General features: G+C 38.9%; 1 protein-coding gene across 1 annotated transcript in view; it reads right to left on the minus strand.

Moving 5' to 3' along the window:
* Positions 1 to 19,582, minus strand: part of THSD7B (thrombospondin type 1 domain containing 7B) — a gene marked incomplete at its 5' end in the record, with an annotated part of 794,653 nt that overhangs the window by 502,336 nt on the left and 272,735 nt on the right. The window contains one exon of the mRNA XM_081243155.1: positions 8,635 to 8,832. Coding sequence (XP_081099281.1) covers positions 8,635 to 8,832 — 198 coding nt within the window. The remainder of the gene's footprint in view (positions 1 to 8,634; positions 8,833 to 19,582) is intronic.

Consider the following 19,582-nt stretch of genomic DNA (forward strand, 5'->3'; position numbering starts at 1 on the left):
TCTCTGAGTGATTCTGATACATACCATCATTTTAGAACCACTGCTCTAGAAGAGAGGAGATAAAGCCACATGTCCCCCCAACACCAATAAGTCTGTTAACATCCGAAAAAGTCTGATTGTCTCGTTGTTATTCGGAAACATTCCAATACCCTCTGGAATCACTACAAAATGAAAATATGAATAACCTAGTCCTCCCCTGAGAGTCATAAAATGACTCGACTGTTGGAAAACAAGACTCAGGAGGATGGTATAAGTTACTAGCATTGCCTAACTGGGAAAGAAATAGGATTCAACAGTGTTGTTTTGTTTTGTTTTGTTTTTTGTTTTTTTATGTTTTCAAACGGAGGAAAGAAGCAGTATATTGAACCCCTTCAGATATTACCCAGCAATTGATAAATAGTCAGAGTTTCTCAAAATATTGAATGAAATCTCATAAGAGACTGTATCATTTCTTCCTTGTAAGGTGATTTTTAAATGTCATCATCACTATGGTATGATTTGAATTGAACCCTGTATCTCCTACAATAGTGGATCCACTAAGTATCTTTCCAAGTATCCTTGTCTTAGTTTGACAAGTACCATAACCAAACTCTGTGATAAAGATTTATGGGCACGTATTTATTGTGTTTATTGGGGAATAATGCCAGGGAACCAGTGCAAGAGTAGGGCAATGAGACAGGAAAGGGAAGGAGGCAGATAAAGTGTGTATAATTTAAAAAATCAGACCATCAGTAAGTGGCGTTTCATCTCACTGGGAACTCTATGACACAGCATAGAATATATACCTCAAGGTTATTCCATCTGAGGGACAAGGGAGTTGGTACTTATACATCAACTCTCAATCACTGCTTGAAGGTTGATCCCTGGCATTGTTAACTCCCTGGCACTTCTAACTGCATAAATGGGCAAAGAAGGCTGCAGTGACTGAAGAAATTCCTTAGGCAAAGAGATGCAGGTGGTGTCAGTTGAATTTCTGGCTGGCGTGCACAGAAATGGTAAATTGCCAATAGGATCTGGGCAGGACACAGTAGTACTTGCTAAGTCTGAGTACTCTAAAAAGCCATTTCTCTGAATTTACATTGCTAATATAAAATGCATGTCCATGTTCATTCCCCTCTCTTGTGAACTCCTCTGAACACCTGGCAGCATAGGGCAAAGATTCCCAAACCTTAGGCAAAGGTTAAGTGTTTTGTTGTGTTTTTTTTTTAACTAAAAATAGAAACAAAAAATTAAGAGATTAAGAAGAAAATGATGGCTACTTTTTAAAAAATAAAATCCCAATTACTATTATCGTTTCCAAAATGCACATCTTAATAAACTGTATACTTATTTGAATGAAGCTGCCATTATTCAAAACTTTTAGAAGACCCATATTTGAAATTTAATTTAGAGGCACTGTATTCTCTATCGTGGCTCTCATTGTGTGGTGTCCCTTAAATAGGTTGATTTATTGCAGGAATATACTTGAATGGCAAATACATCAAATATCTGATGAATAACCTATCCCTTGTTCTTCCTAAAATACAAGAAAATAAATACTGTGCTGAAACAGTAGTTAGAAAGTCTTGTTAAAAAAAGAAAAATATATACAGAGAAGTAAAGTAGTATTCATTGACCAACATGAGATACAACATAATCAAAAGGTTTAAAAAATAATGAGTTGAAAACACAACAGGGGTTCTATTTATTGTTCTGGTGAATCACAAAATATTCCAATCAATAATTTCCCATATGAATGGAGTCTGACCTTATTCTCATAGGTCAGCCCAAGAACATTTCTTGAGATATAAAGAAAACAAAACTTCCAACTCCAATCACAGACTTAAAAACATGTTTAAACATTTTAATCCAACTCAGGTAAATGATTATTCTAGCATGCTTTCCACCAATTAAATTCATCCCAGAAAAGGCACTTATGGTTGTTAAGGATTGCAAACAAATGCTATTTTAGCTAAGATTAAAGATCACATTTTTGGATTGTTCAAGGTTAATGATACAAGGCAAGAACTCAAAAAAAAAATGCCTCTAAAAGGAAAAGCCAAGTCCCCCTTAATGATGGAAAATCATTCCTCATGCTTTCTGTGCAAATATATATATCACTTAAGGAAAATATTTGCATGGAGAAGGTCAGTGGAACTGTGAAAATAATAAACCTTGCATGCAAGGGAGTGGTGAAGAGGTACCAGAGAACTCTTAACTCCTTGTACCTGTCAGCGTGTGAACCTTGTTCTTCCTGATGTATTACACTCTTCTCCAGCATAGGTATTAGCTTTCTACAAGTGCAGAATGTACACTGCATTATCTCTGAATAAAGATGCTTGATGAAATATACAGACACTTTTTAAAGACAGCTTATTTGGTAACTTATGGAGCAAAATATGTGGCGAGTACTCAGGGTCCGACCACACCAGTGGGCAGTCTGGTGTTTATCCGATGACTCTGTGGTGTCTACCCACTTTGCATCCTGGAGACATGAACAGTGATAAATAGTGGTCACCTGCCAGCCACTGGGAATGCTGTCCACTGCCCTGGCATTATGGGGATCTTCCCAACCTGCTCTGGGAAGATGTCACCTGATGCTAAACCTTCATCTATTGCCAGTGAAACCTAGCAACAATAAACCAGTTACATGTCAGAGAAACAAAGTTGAAAACAGTGAATTAACTTGAAAATCTAAGGGAAAAATATGTCAGCATGCAGTTTGGATTACACTCCATTTACTTTCAAATGCCCACCTTTTTACTGAAGTATAATTGATTTAATATGTTGTGTTAGTTTCCAGTGTACAGCAAAGTGATTCAGTTACACATATATATGTATGTATGTAACTGAATGTGTTATACAGTAGGACCTTGTTGTTTATCTATTTTACATATAGTAGTGTTATCTGTTAATCCCAAACTCCTAATTTATCCTTCCCTCCCTCCCCCCTCCCTCCCCTTTCCCCTTTAGTAACCATAAATTTGTTTTCTCTGTCTGTGAGTCTATTTCTGTCTCATTAGTAAGTTCTTTTGTATATTTTTTTTAGATTTCACATATAAGTGATATCATATGATATTTGTCTTCCTTTGTTTGACTTACTTCACTTAGTATGATAATCTCTAGGATTGGAAGAATCAATATTGCTAAAATGACCATACCACCCAAGGCAATCTAAAGATTCAATGCAATCTCTATCAAATTACCAATGGCAGTTTTTGCAGAACTAGAACAAAACAATTTTAAACTTCTGTAGAGCTGGAGAGGGTGTGGAGAAAAGGGAACCCTCTTGCACTGTATGGAGTTTGGAGGTTCCTTAAAAAACTACAAATAGAACTACCATATGACCCAGCAATCCCACTACTGGGCATATACCCTGAGAAAACCATAATTCAAAAAGAGTCATGTACCACAATGTTCATTGCAGCACTATTTACAATAGCCAGGACATGGAAGCAACCTAAGTGTCCATCAACAGATGAATGGATAAAGAAAATGTGGCACATATATACAATGGAATATTACTCAGCCATAAAAAGAAAATGAAACTGAGTTATTTGTAGTGAGGTGGATGGACCTAGAGTCTGTCACACAGAGCGAAGTAAGACAGAAAGAGGAAAACAAATACCGTATGCTAACACATATGTATGGAATCAAAAAAAATGGTCACAAAGAACCTAGGGGCAGGACAGGAATAAAGATGCAGATGTACAGAATGGACTTGAGGACACAGGGAGGGGGAAAGGTAAGCTGGGACCAAGTGAGAGAGTGGCATGGACATATATACACTACCAAACGTAAAACAGATAGCTAGTGGGAAGCAGCCGCATAGCACCGGGAGATCAGCTCAGTGCTTTGTGACCACCTAGAGGGGTGGGATAGGGAGGGTGGGAAGGAGATGCAAGAGGGAGGGGATATGGGGATATATGTATATGTATAGCTGATTCACTTTGTTATAAAGCAGAAACTAACATACCACTGTAAAGCAATTATACTCCAATAAAGATGTTTTTTAAAAATTTAAAAAGTTTTTTTCCTCAAAAAAAAAATTTGTATAGAAACTCAAATGCCCCCTTTGAAATGTAGGAAACCTACTTGTCAATGAGACAAGAAAAACCTATATGTACTCTATATTTAGTAGACTTCTTTTGACCCATACTAATGATTAGATGTGCAGAGGAGAGAAATCAAAGCTAATTCACCAATCAAAGTACTGGAAATCAGATTCCAAACCAGAATACTCATTCATGTAATTTATAATACAATTTTCTTAATGAAAATAAACATTACTAACAGATTATTTGCTACAATCACAGGCTGGGTGAGAAATAGCAACTTTAGTGAGACTGAAGAGTATCACTAATAAATCAAATAGAGAATGGGTCAAAGTACTATATATCTACAGAGATAGCTGTAGAAATTCATAGATGACTACTTGAATTTTAAGTAGTCTGAAGTAGATCACATTCTTAAACTAACCCACAAGATTTACATGTATCAAAACTGCTATTTCCAGTTACTTCCTAGCTTTAATGTGGCATAGATTGTGTAATTTTTAAGTTCCCAAGCTAGTGGTATAAAGGAGCTTCTGAGGAAGAGAAACATGTCTTTCCAGTGGCAGGAGTTACACTCCATAAGACACTGTCAAGAGTCCTACAGAATCTTGGGACTTCGCCGGTGGTCCAGTGGTAAAAGAATCCACCTTGCAATTCAGGGGACGCAGGCTAGATCCCCGGTCAGGGAACCAAGATCCCACATGCCGTGGGGCAACTAAGCCCACATGCCACAACTACTGAGCTCATGCACCTCAACTAGAGAGCCCATATGCTGCAAACTACAGAGCCCACATGCTCTGGAGCCCACGTGCCACAACTACAGAGCCCATGCGCCTTGGAGCCCACATGCTACAACTAGAGAGAGAAAACCCACACGCCACAACTAGGTAGAAGCGCATGAGCCACAACGAAAGATCCTGCATGCTGCAACTAAGACCTGACGCAGCCAAAAAAATAAAGAAAATAAATAAATAAATATATATATATATATATATTTTTTAAAGAGTCATACAGAATCTTGATCGCGGCTATGCGAGAAACTCTTGGTTCCGCTATCTGAATCGGTTGTAGACATTTTGCAAGGATACTGAATGTTCCTTTTGGCATAAGGGATACCTGGAGTGAGTCAATATGGACAAGCCTTTAAATAAAGGACATAGCAAGTAACCTTGGAAATTATAGCAAGCCTCAAGTCCAATTAGATCTAATATGAGTTTGTTTGATTTTTTTAATTAAAAAACATTTATTTCTTTTGGTCTCATCCATTTGTGGATGAATAAACTCTGGAATAAAAGGCCTAAGAAACAATTAATAAACTCAGAGTGATGAAAAGGAAAGTATCAAAAGTTACAAGAAAAAATCACAGGAGATTCATTAAATAGATCTCAGTCCTTTTTTTTCTCACCAAGCATTTAAATGTGTCAACAGTTCTGTCAATTCCTATAACTAAGGAAATGCTATGATGATATGTAGAGGGTCAAACGGGAGCATTTCTCGGGCAAACTTTGATCATCAATCATCCACAACCTCACTGAAGCTGAACTTCAAAACGTGCAACCAGATCACATGTTCAATTTTCCACTGGACAAAAGACTGCTTCAGTCATCAGGAGGCCAGTATGTTCTTGTAACCACAGCTGTGGCTGTTATCCCACAAAACCCACAAAGACTTCATGAAACTGATCTGAACCAGTAGTAATTCCTACTTATGCCATAAAAATTGAGAGGGTAGGTCAATGCTGAAAATTAGTTATTTCACACGAATAGCAATAAAACTGTAGAATTTCTATAAAATGGTAGAGTTGACAGCTCTGGAAAAAAGTGTTCTACGTTCAATCACAACGTGTGTGTATGTTGGGGGGGGTTATTTCCCCACCCTACACTAAGCAAATTCTCCAATACCAGCTGGTTATCCTACTATTCAACTCAATTCTGACACTGTCTATCTGGAGGTAGCATCCTATTCCACAGGTAAAGGGCTCAGTCCCATAAGGCCGCACTCCGCTTAAGACACCGATCTCAAGCCCCGGTTACCTGTGCTTCTGACCAACTGGCTACAAATTGGGGGTTCCAACGATCTCCTCCAACTCAGGATACCAGTCACAAGTCCAAGTTGTTCCCTGTAGTTCTGACCAACTGGCTATATATCAGAAGTTCCCATGACCCCCTTCTTGAGTTTCATTAATTTGCTAGAGAGGCTCACAGAACTCAGGAAATCCACTTTGCTTACTAGATAACCAGTTTATTATAATAGGATAAAACTTGGGAACAATCCGATGGAAGACACGCACAGGGCAAGGTATGGGAAAGGGCAAGGAGCCTCCCTGTGCTGCTCTTCCCAAATCTCCATGCATTTACCAACCCGGAAGCTCTCAGAACAATGTCCTTTGGGTTTTTATGGAGGCTTCATTACGTAGGCATGATTGATGAACTCACTAGCCATTAGCGGTTGATTCGGCCTCCTGTCCCTCCTCCTCCCCCAATATCAGGGGGTAGGATTGAAAGTTCCAGCCCTCTATTCACAGTTGGTTCCTGTGCAACCAGCCCCACCTTTAGGTACTTTCCAAAAGTCATCTCATTCATATAAACCCAGTTGCAGTAGAAAGGGGCTTGATGTGAATAACAAGACACCAATTTCACCTTCATGGAAGTCATTTCAGGAACAGAGGGGCCAGAGACCAAATATTATAACAAAACCTACTCCCACTGTTCTTACTCCTCAGGAAATTCCAGTGGTTTTAGAAGCTGTGTACCAGAACATGGACCAAATATATATTTCTAACTATAAATCAGAATCTCACACTCTGCAATACTGTAGAAGGGACAGTGCACATTGTGAAAGAAGTTCCTGGCCCTGTGGCCATAGTATGACAGCCTTGTAAAGTCTGCAGTTCCTGCTATGGGATGACAAAGCCTTACAGTCATTTGTCAGTGGGTCTCAACCAAACAAATTATTTTGTTTCCACAGCTGGGTGTTGGGAAGACGAACTAATATGGTTATTCTAATCCTCATTATTATTTTCATTTCATTTATTTCATTTTTTAAAAGAATGCTCTTTGCACAAATCCCCCAGGACAGAGAACAGTAATAAATGTGCATTACAACTAAATAAGCTCATAGCTTATTTTGAATGGTTATGTGCCAGACACTTCGCTAATCACTTTTGTGTAAGTAATTTAATTCTCACAAGTTGAGAATTTTTTTACAGCTGAAGGAAAGGATGCCTCCACAGTTAAATAATTTTCCTGATATTATCTAGCAGAAGAGTAGCAGACTGGAAATTCCAACCTGTCTGACACTAGAGCCCAGGTTCTAAACATCTATACTACTTTCCTTGAATTGAAAAAAGTGATCTTATGAGCTGCTGGTAATAAATTTCACCCATGTCACCACAATTCAAAAATTATTCAGTAATATTAGAAGCCACTGTGTTAACTATTTTAGTCAAAAAGGACTGTAGCTAATATAATCTGGTGTGGCCCTACTTAATTAAACAACTACCTGGTTTCATGAGGTAATCAATTACATCACCTGATAAAACGTATATTTGTCTAAGTAAGGTAATGATTTAAAAAAATGAAGGAACAATGGATGGAGGGAAAGAGGGAGGGATAAAAAGAAGAGGGAAGAAGGAAAGAAAGAAGGAAGTGTTGGGGCGTGGGGAAGGAGAGAGACGGGGTGGGGAGAGAGAAGGGGAGAGAGGAAGGAAGGGAACAGGAAATGCATTGCTGAATGTCAACCCTGTGTGGATGGTAATATCCATTCTGAATCCACTTTGAAATTTCCTTCTGTTCTATAGATTTCTTTACTCCCTAAGTCAAAACATTTCACTCCACACACCAAGAGCATTATAAATTATGACTTCTCACGGCAGAACTGATTAACAGACATACTCGATACTCTTCCAAAAGACCGATTTTTTTTAACTCTATTTAAATGTCACTTTTCTCACCTCCATGTGACTTACATATTTTCTAAATCACCCTTCATTTCATACAACCATCACACCGGAAGCTTGGTGATGAAGGAAAGACACCACTGTTAATAGTTTTGTAAATCTTGACAACTTACATTTTAAAACGGTTCTTTGGAAATGTAAGCATTATGTCTAGAACTGATTCTAATCTAATGTTATAGAATTGAAAAGATACAGCTTAGTACTTTTTTTTTTTCTTTTTAACTTGGAGGGAGCTGCAGCCCTGGAATCTTTACAAGGCAGTATTTGTTAATGATATATAAAAGCATGTTACATATCAACATCAATAAAGGCAAATCAAACTTGTTTTGTACTGATAAGTTGAAGACTCTCCAGCCAATTTCTGTATTCTGTTTGTCTTAATGAATTAAAAACTCCAGAGAATGCTCTGGGTTCACTGTATTATATTTAGGTATAATCAGACAGTGTTCTTTTGTCATGGAGTACTTGGCCCTGTATTAAGTCAAAGCAGCTTACTTTGCAGCAATAGGTCACTTGACTTAAACGTGACTATTCAAGAATAGGAAAGACTGTGTTTCTCTCCCTGGGGAAGATGGCCTGAGAGTGGTGACATGTTATTTGGCAAATATTACTTAACAACCCTCATGTTTCTTTGAGTCATACCTTGCTCATTCTGGCAGACAGCCTTCAGGATGCGATGTCCGGGGCCACACTTGCCACGATCAGGGATACAGATCCCTTCAGATGTCAGCCACTGATAACACACTGGATCCTCACAAGGAACAGATTCTACCAGGTGAGGGCAGTGCCCTGCAGGCCCTGTGGACTCCATGAGGACGTGGCGCTGTCTCATTCTAAATCCTAAAATGAGAAAGAATAAAAGGTTCATGGGATTCCATCCTGATCCAGCAAAGGAAAAGAAGCAGCAGCTAGGAAACTGATGAAACTTTTATTTGTGTACCTACAGCTAACTCTAAAGCATGTATTATTATTTTTGTTTGTTTGTTTGTTTGCTTGCGGTACGCGGGCCTCTCACTGTTGTGGCCTCTCCCGTTGCGGAGCACAGGCTCCAGACGTGCAGGCCCAGTGGCCATGGCTCACGGGCCCAGCCATTCCGCGGCATGTGCAATCTTCCCGGACCGGGGCATGAACCCGTGTCCCCTGCATCGGCAGGCAGACTCTCAACCACTGTGCCACCAGGGAAGCCCCATGTATTATTTTTATGTGTTTTATTTTATGGGAAATGGGGAGATGAGAAAAGGAAAGGAAAGACAAAAGGGAAAATAAATGGAACAGAAAATCTGTTTTCTAAGAGTTTACAATTTAGGAGTTAGAGTGGCCAGGCATAATCAAATGGAGTAATAAATAGCATATGTCCAATGGTAACAGTAAACCAGAACAAATAAATGAAGACTCACAGAAATAGCCTAAACATAGATAAATCCCCATTTTCTTTTTGTTGTTGTTTTTGACATTCTTGTTACTCTGTATTAAGCTGAAATACATCTATGCTTTGACATATCCCAGGTCACTGTTTCAGGCACTGAGATCTCCCTGTATCATTCCCCTGAGATTTCCAGGTCAGCCTGCCCTGTGAAGACAGGATATCTTTGGGCTGCACTCGCCACCCTGGCTAGACATGGGTCCCTGGACAATTACTCAGTTTTTAAAAATGTACTGTGGGACTAGGCCCAAAGTTATACCATAATAAGGACGTGAATGGGTCTTACATGCTACAAGCCTACAGAGTCACAAACTCAATGTCACAGGAGTCAAGCAGGTACAAATTGAAGGATATGGGTCAACCACAAGACTGTAGGGAGTGGTGCGGTCTGTGGTAAAACAGAAGATGTGTGCTTGCTTTAAAGTGTTTGACTATTATTCAGTTTCTATTGACTGTTACCACAAGGAAATGTGAACCCTATGTTGTCAAATCTTCCAATTTTGACTAAGAAGCCAGAAATGCAAGTTATATTTGTTTTTTATATGACATCTCTCTATTTTTAAATGATGGGAATTAATTTACATTTTAAAAAGCCACGTAAGCTTTAAAAAGTGACTGAGAATGAGATGCAACCCTTTTGTTTGTGAGTTTTCCATCTCTGGCCCTCAGGACATATCACTTCTAAAAACTAGGCCTACCTTCCATGGATCTCATATTTTACCGTCCATCCTTTAATTCTCCAAATTCAGTCAACGGATTTAATGCCTTTAATTCTTTTTTTTTTTTAACAAAACCAATCTTATTACATAATAGCATCTTAAGAAATGACCATTTATTCCTTGGGACAGGTAAAAATAAATAAATAAATAAGAGATTTTTAGGAAGACAGCATGAGACCACTGAATTCACAGCAGAAGGCTGTGGTACCCCACCACTCTTCCCACAAGAGGAGGGGAGAGAGATAAGTTTGGGAGCATGAGAGTAACAAAGCCAGGTGTACCCCTCTCAGTTTGCTAGGGACATGCCTATTTCCCAACAAATAGTAGTGAGACAAAAAGAATACAAGGCTCAAGGTGTAGTTGGCAAAAGACTGGCTCCTCTTAAGTAGCCAAGAATGGAACAAATGGACACGTGGTTTTAGGCCACAAGATGGAGCTGAGCTCCCTTAGAATATTGCAGGGCTGGGCAAGTATTTTAGATACAAAGTTGTAAGGGCTTTATGGGTTGTTTTTTTTTTTTGGTTCAGGGTTAACCCATGAGCTCCTTTTAAAAGACGGACTCTTACTTTATGGATTGACCACCTGTGGGAAGGCATCATTCGGCCAGTCAGAGAACATATCCTCATGGCATTGAAAATATTAAGGTCAGAAGCAATTAAAACAATAGATGGCTTCTGCTGCGCTTCATACCTCCAAGTTTATGTCATTAATTAGTCAAAATAAAACCTGCAGAAAATTCAGCTCCTTTCCCGGGCCACCTTGAGAAGAGCGGCAGGAAACATACAGAGCTCTAAACTACACTCGATGGCCATCAAACTACAATGACCTCTGAGCCCTCACTGCCACACAGCATGGATGACCTCTATTCTTACATGTAATGTCCATATGCTGCTTATTTATTGTCTTATGCTTGTGCTTGTTTAGTTTATATCTTTGATCAAGACACGGCACGGGTCTCCATGATTTACAATGTTTGACAACCGGCTCAGAAACTTAGCAGTCTTTACGGAGGGATGCTGGGTGTCCTATTACCTAGAGCTTAACACCAGTGAGGGGCAGGTGCAGTTTTCCTCTATAAATCAAGTTGCATCTATCTCGCCATAAATCTGTAGATTACATCTCCTCAGTCAATAAATTCTTTCAGTCACTCATTTGTGCTGCCCTTGTCCTGACTCTAACTAGGATCACATCAAAGCACAAGCTCAGCATAAACAAAAACCTTGGATTCTGTTGTTAGCACTTAACTTTAATCACACACTGGTGTTCATGGCTGCAATAGACATCAGGCTTCCTCTGGGTACTTCTGTTCTGAGAGATACGCAACTGCCAAGTCCACAGTGGCTGGGCCCAGCCAACCATTTACCTTCATTCACTGAATTCCATACTAATCAGATAGTACCATTCAGTAAACATTAACTGCCATATGTAGATCACTATAATATACTGTGGGAAGCCACAGGAGGAACAGAAAACATAAATCTATTCTTCACAGAGCATACAGTCCAACAAGTCAAAAAGCACATATGTTAACTAAGCATCCAACCTATACCAAGACTGTGATAGCCACTTTACTTCTATTACCCCAAATTAATAAATCCCCTAAACAATTTCATAAGTTACTATTCTCATTTTACATACATGAAAACTAAGACTAGATGATAATTTATTACTTCTCCTAAGTCACGTAACTGATTAAATGGATATGTGTGAGGGATAAATTAGGAGGCTGGTATTAACGTATACACACTACTGTATATAAAATAGATAACCAGCAAGGACCTACTGTATAGAACAGGGAACTATACTCAATATTTTGTAATACCTATAAGGGAACAGAATCTGAAGAGTACACACACACACACACACACACATACACATATATATGCATATATGTACATATGTATACATATATGCATACATACACATACATATATATAACTGCATATATACATATATACGTATAACTGTGCTGTACACCTGAAACAAAGTATTGTAAATCAACTATACTTCAATTACAAAAATGGATATGTACGAAATTCAGCTGAGGTCCTCCTGAGTTGTTACCTCTTCACAAGAAAGAATTCAATTCAGCTCTTGTGTATGACGTGTTCTAGCCCCACTTAGAACAGTGAATCTGACAGGTACAATGGATCATTTCCTTAAAATAAAGCTGTGCAGATTACATATCAGAACTTTAGGTACTGAGTAGCAAGAAGGAGTTCTAATAATCACTTCATGACCACAGATTCAGTTCAACTTTAGTGAAACTATATTTGCACGGTTCTTCTCTATGAACCCAAGAATTTAGTATATATTCTACTATTTTAGTGCATATGCTACTGAGGATAATTAAAAAAGAATGATTCGTGGGTTGGGGAAAGAAAAGGAAATAAGTGCCAGTGGCAGAAGAGAGGTCAATGTTTTTTAATTGAAACCATAGAAAACTTAAAGGAGGCTCAGGAGGGTCAATCCAGGTCTAAGGACCTATATCTTCACATGAATTATAGTGGCCCAAAAGTGTCCACGTGAGCTTCTACAAAGCCACCAATGCCAACACTTGTCTCTACACTAACTCTGTTGGGACAGGCTTGAAGAAACATCCAGCAGGTTGACCAAGGATAACAGAAGCTTATTCTCTCTTAGAGCATTCCAGGTGCCCCTCACCTCTGCAGCCTTCGACGCTGGTTAACAACTCTGAGGCAAAGAACCTGAGCAGATGGAATCTTTGATTCTAGCTCTTTAGAAATCAACAACCATTCCTGCAAGAGTAACATCTTATAGTATTGTTCTAAGTTGACACCTTCTTATGAATACAGAAAATAAGAAGCAGAAGATCATGAGCATGAGAACCCTCAATGCTCAGGATGAGGAAGAGGCGTAGCCCGACACCAGCCCCAGCACACACAGGCATGGAACAAAGAAAAAAGAAAAAAGCCAAACTGTCCTACAGGGCTTCCCCGGTGGCGCAGTGGTTGAGAGTCCACCTGCTGATGCAGGGGACACGGGTTCGTGCCCTGGTCTGGGAAGATGCCACATGCCACGGAGTGGCTGGGCCTGTGAGCCATGGCCGCTGAGCCTGCGTATCCGGAGCCTGTGCTCCACAACGGGAGAGGCCACAACAGTGAGAGGCCCATGTACCGCAAAAAAAAACAAACCACACACACATACACAGACACACACAAAACAACTGTCTTACATGTGATCTGTGACAAAGCAAAATTATTTCATAGACTTCTTATTAATGGTGGATCTTTCTAGCAGGCATGGATGAAAATGGAAATTTTCCCCATCATTGTTATATAAGATCTAAAACATGTCAGTATTTTCCTAGTTTAGGGTGTCATCTAAATTGATTTGTTTCAGAGCATAAAAGACTATGTTCATAGATGGTCATGCCTTCTCAGTTTCACAATGTCTTTTCCTATGGGGATATTTAGACCTTTAGGTGCTATAATGGGGGTAGGGGCAAGGGATACTATACTGAGGGAGGGTAGGATTCCCTGAAGTCCTAACACACAAGCAGTTACCTATTGTAACGCCATATCGGGAAGCCTCCATCAAATTTCTCTTAAGAACAACTTCTGTAGGCAAGGTTGCCTTTCTAGAATATATCTGAAAAGGGACAAGGATGCCATATAAATATATGTCTATGTATCAAAAAGAATTTTTATAAATGCACTATACCTATGGGTAGAGTTCGTCCATCAGCAAGTTTTTCAGGTTATTTCTCTTTCATGTATCTCTAATTATAACTCTCTGGGAGAGTATCAAAGATAAAGCAACAAATGATAAAAACTGATCCAATTTAAATTCCTCTGAAAGGTGTCCTAGCTTCACTTGACAAGTACCGACCTGCCGAACACCCATCCCCTTGTCTGCCTGTCACAGACCTGACGGAAGGAGCAAAGGCTGTGTACACGGCAGATTTTCTAATGTACTTTGAATGGCTGACGGCCACAAACCTCAGATGATTCCTGTTTGAAGGGTGGCTGCCTAAAAATAACAGCCACATGAAGATAATTTCTATAGTAACTAATTTCTTCTATTAGATAATAAAACATTTCATGCTTTCCCATCCTCTTCTACTATATATTTTTAAATGTGAACAAAAGGGACCATACCAAAGCAATAACACGTGACTGGGAAAAAGACGAGTGAGGAGAAAAAGTCATTACCTCCAACTTTACACATTTATTTCTTGCCATGGTGGTTTGCCTGTTTTTCCTCCTCAAATCCTCCACCATCCATACATAAAGAGGAGTATAAAGTATCCAGGAAAATATGACTATCCTAGATTCCTGCTAGGAGGTTCACTGCATTTCTTTAGGGTAGGCAATTCAAATATGAAACTAAACAATTCAGTTATATCCCAGAGTTGTGTGATGTTTAATGCATTAACCAGTGTACTCCAGCCTCCGTGGAATTCTCAACTACATTTAGTTTGTGCCAGTCAGAGACTCTGGCAGAACCCATGGTAGGACCATGGGACAGACCTAGATTGAGAGGATCCTGGACCTCATGCTCACGAGTCAATGGAAATAACAAGATGACTTAGCCTCATCATAACACGCCTGGGGAAATAACAAGATGACTTAGCCTCATCATAACACGCTTGGACTCCTTGTAGGCACAGAATCATTTCCCTGGAGGGAGAACTCTATTTTTTATTCTTCCCAAGAGAGATGACAGGCAGGTGGTCCTGGCAGGTTTTAGTAAAACCTTACAAATAAAAATTCTTTCTACTCTAGGGAGACATTTATAAAACTACAAACTCCCAGACCTGAATAACAATCACTGCAGCTTATACTCTCTCCCGTCTGTGATTACTTAGTTCCTAGGGCAGGTCACTTAGCCTCAGTAATTCTCACCAATCCCAACATGTCCCTAAACTCTGCAGGTGGCTGGTAAAACTACCACCTTCAGATAAAGAAGTTCTACTGTCTCTACCCTTTCCTTCAAGCACCAAAGGCTAAACCTTTCTTTGAAAAATTTATTGTTGAAGGCAAAAAACACACTTCCCAGATACCTGGTGCACTCAAGCTGTTCTTGGAATACCCTCCCCTTCTCATACAACTGCAATCTACTTTTGCTCTCTCTCCAAAGATGATGCACTGGAGCTAAGGTGAATCCCATGCCTCACGCCATATCTCCTACATCAGGCTCAGTGATTCGCTCTCATGGATAATGGTTCCCACTGGCCTATGGGCAGAGGGCTTCTCTGCTAACCTCAGTGTTGGACTTGTGCCTTGATCCAAACTTCTTTAGACTTATGGAGGAAATCATTAAGGAAGCCAGTGTTAGAAGGAACGGTGGACTAAGAAGACAGGAACGCAAGTTCTTAGTGCTGGCCTGGCCATTATTAAATCACTATGGGATTTAGCATAATTTCTTTACTTCTCCACACTTTAGTTTTGACATTTTAGGAAGTGTTGGATCCTTGCTGAAACTAAATGCTGATACAAAGTTGGGCAGTATATTAGTTTCCTTGGGTGGCCAAAACAAAGTACCACAAACTGAGTAACATAAAACAACAGAAATCTGCCTCATAATTCTGGAGGCTAGAAGTCCCAAATCAAGGTGTCAGTAGAGCCATGCTCCCTCTGAATGCTCTAGGGAAGGACTGTTTTCCTACCTCTCTCCTAGCTTCTAGTAGTTATTGGCCTATAGAAGCCTCACTCTAATGTCTGCCTCTGCCTTCACATGGCCTTCTCCTTGCCTTCTGTGTCTTTGTATCTGCATGAGGCACTCTCATCTGTGTGTAGCCGTGTGCAGATTTTCCTCTTTGTATAAGGATATCAGTCATTACAATAGGGCCTAGCCCAATCCAATACGACCTCGTCTCAACCTGATTACATTCGCAATAACTCTATTTCCAAATAAGGGCATATTCACATGTCCAAGGGGTTAGTATTGAACATATCTTTTTGGAGGACACAATTTAACCCACAACAGGTGAAGTCTAATGAACGATGTACCAGGGTTCCTTTGTCAGAGTTGACTTATGCAAGAGAGGGAGAGAAGCCAATGATGAAGTAGTTTGGCATAAAAGCATCTTGGGAAAATGGAGTGAATGAAAGCGTCAGAATGTTGTGAGTTTCCCAGATGAGTTCCATGGACCTGTTCTGAGTTATGTGCAAGAGGAAGACAGAAATAAAGTTGAAAGTGCAGTTTTTCACAAAGGGTTTTGTGAAAAGTTGGCTCAAGTGACCAAAACTGCAACACAGAATTGGGAAAAAGGAGCATTTTCTGAATTGTTACAGAGACTCTATGGGCCAGAACAAAGAGGACAAAGCATTTAATAAGCATCTATTACGTTTGACCCCTGCATTGCTTCTATCTTCTTGCAGGATCAGGACCTCATATTTCCTTAAGGGAGTTGCTCCTGCCCCACTCTCAGCTTGTGAGGCTTGGATGGAGTTGTCCCTCCAGTGGTGGCCACATGCCTAGGACCTGGCTGGTTCAGCCCCACATCCCACAATCAGAGCGTTTGGGTCAGAGAGGAACACATGACACAAAGCAGCCAGTGAGATTCAATTCCAGGACTCTTCCTGAAATTATTAAGGAAGACACTTCTTGCTACTTCGTTTACCATCGAAAATAAAAATTACCTTATGTGTGTATGCGTGGTGAGAACTTTTAAGATTTAATCTCTTAGCAACTTTTAAGTATAAATACAGTATTGTTAACCATGCTATACATTAGATGCTGTACATTAGATCCTAAGAACTTATCTTGCAACTGGAAGTTTGTACACTTTGATCAACATCTCCCCATTTTTCCCACCACCTAGCCCCTGGCAACCACCATTCTACTCTCTATTACTATGAGTTTGGGTTTTTTAGAATCTACATAAAAGTGAGATTATACAGTATTTGTCTCTCTCTGTCTAACTTATTCCACTTCGTATAATGCCCTCAAGCTTCCTCAATATTGTCACAAATGGCAGGATTTCCTTCTTTTTTATGGCCGAAAAATATTTATATATATATATATACGTTCTATATATATGATATAAATATGATATATATGTGAGATATATACATACATATATATATATATATATATATATATATATATATATATATAACATTTTCTTTATCCATTAATCTGTCTTTGGGCATTTTGTCTGGTTCCATATGTTGACTATTGTGAGTAATGTGTCAATGAACACAAGGGTACGGAGAGAGAAAAATATTAAAAGTCCTTACCACAAAAAAAGGTAACGCTGTGAGGTGATGGATATGTTACCTAACCTCACTGCAGTAATCATATATATATATATGACTATATATCAAATCATCATATATATATCAAATCATCATCATATATATCAAATCATCATGTTGTGTACCTTAAAATTACACAATGTTATATGTCAGTTATATCTCAATACAGATGATAAAAATTAATTAACCATAAAAATAAGATATCATCCTTTATAAGATGTTGATTTTATTACAATGTTCTAGAGAAAAAAAACCCTCCACATAAAATGTGCTTATTGATTTTGTGACACAATTAGATCTAGAAACCAAAACATGTGAAAAGAACGGATCTAAGAATCAAGGAAACAAACTTTTTATCTTTATTCTCTAATTTGTGATCTGCAGACCATGTTGACGTTAACTGACCTCTGAAAGTTTCTATGAAATTGAAAGACTTTTAAAATCTGCCCCAGTAAAATCATAAATGGATTTTAAGCATTGAGCTTAGATAATTAGGATGATATAGGGCTAATTTTTTGTTTTGTTTTAAATCAAACATCAACTGCATAAAATAAGGTTCGAATGTAATATTGCCTCTTAAGCAATAAAAGACAATTATTTATATCACTGAAGGGATTTAGAACAACATCTAATACTTGAATTTTTGTTAACAAATTCTAAGAAATAGATGTTTCAAATCAGAGTGTCTCAAATAGTTACAGAATTTTGTTGATGCCTTGTTATCCACCTGTCAAGGACACAAATAATCACTAAAAGACGTATGTTAACCAAAACTAAATCTACCAACAAGAAGGATATATAATAAAAGTTTAGTGGTTGAAAAAAAGAAGAGAAAGAAAATTAATGCCTGGTCTTTGCTCCATGGAGAGGACCTGCCTTAAACTGAACCTAATAATGGGAAAAGTAGAAGCAAGAGATGGAGAAATAGATTATAAATAGAAAGAGAAAAGAATAGAAAATTGCAGAAACAGGAGATTATAAAGATGAAGATAAAGAATGAAACTGTGCTCTGTTGACCTCTTGATACTATGGGATGCCACCCTACCTTCCCTTCTATTTTTAGCTAGATGAGCTAATAAGTTCCCTTATTTGGGCTTATACCAGTTGGAATTGGGCTTCTGTCACTTATAACCAAAAGTGTCCCAATGAATATAGGGCCCACTTGGCCTGGTGTGGGTTCTCCAGCTTTGAAAGCAAAGGAAGACAACACTCAGTGCAGTAACTTTGTGCCAGCAGGGACAGCCATGGCCACAGTGGCTGCAGGAGCCTAAGTCCAGCCTCAAATGATGTTCTAGACAGAGACCTTAAAACAGAGACACACACATCAAACATAAGAGGACTGGTCTAATAACAGGTAAGTCACCCTGGGGAGCCTCACATACAACTACAAGAGACTTGCATAGTCCAGTTATACACGTGTGGACCACAAGACAAAAAAATCGTGAGTGTTAGAATTAATGGGAAATTATTTGTACCTATAAGCTAAAGAGGCTTGGGGGGCATTCTGGTTACGTGTCTAATACAGGAGTAGCATGAGCTTTCCAATAGACCCCCATATTCTATTGAGATTCAGATTTCTATTGTTTGACAAAAGACTTAAATTTAGTCTTTCTGTCACAGATGCAATACACATACTCCTCTTCTACCTTAGAACAAAAGAGACAGAATAAAGAGAAAAGCCAAGGGACATGGGTATGTGAACCTGGGCATGCCCATGTGTGCCTGTGAGCCCTCTGGGAAGTGCTGAAATGTGAGTTTTCAAATGGAGGTAGAATTAAGCTGAGAGCATCAGTATTGTAGCATCAAGCACTTGGCCATGTGCTCTTCTTTTGCGTGGGATAACTGGAAGGATTAGTGCTTAGCAAACACAACCTAACTTGTGGAATGTGCTTGGATCTCATTTCTCTAAGTAAAATGAATATTTCCTTTTAGCACTGCCACTGAGGAACACAGTATCAATAAAAACTGAAGGATCAATAAAAGAGAAGTCAAGATGCCACTAAAAATGTACATTTGAAGATGCAGATGTGTATATAACAGCAAACCAAAGAAAACAGCACTGCTCAGACCTACAATTTTTTTTTAACATCTTTTCTGGAGCATGTATATATATGTATATATATTTTTTCACTACAGCTCCCATCAAGGGCTTTTCTTTTCTTTTTTTTACAAATGGTTTTTTTTTTGATTATTTAAATTTCTTTATTTTATCCATTGTATCT

Source organism: Mesoplodon bidens, assembly GCF_964165515.1.
Source record: "Mesoplodon bidens genome assembly, chromosome: 8".
Taxonomy (NCBI): domain Eukaryota; kingdom Metazoa; phylum Chordata; class Mammalia; order Artiodactyla; family Ziphiidae; genus Mesoplodon; species Mesoplodon bidens.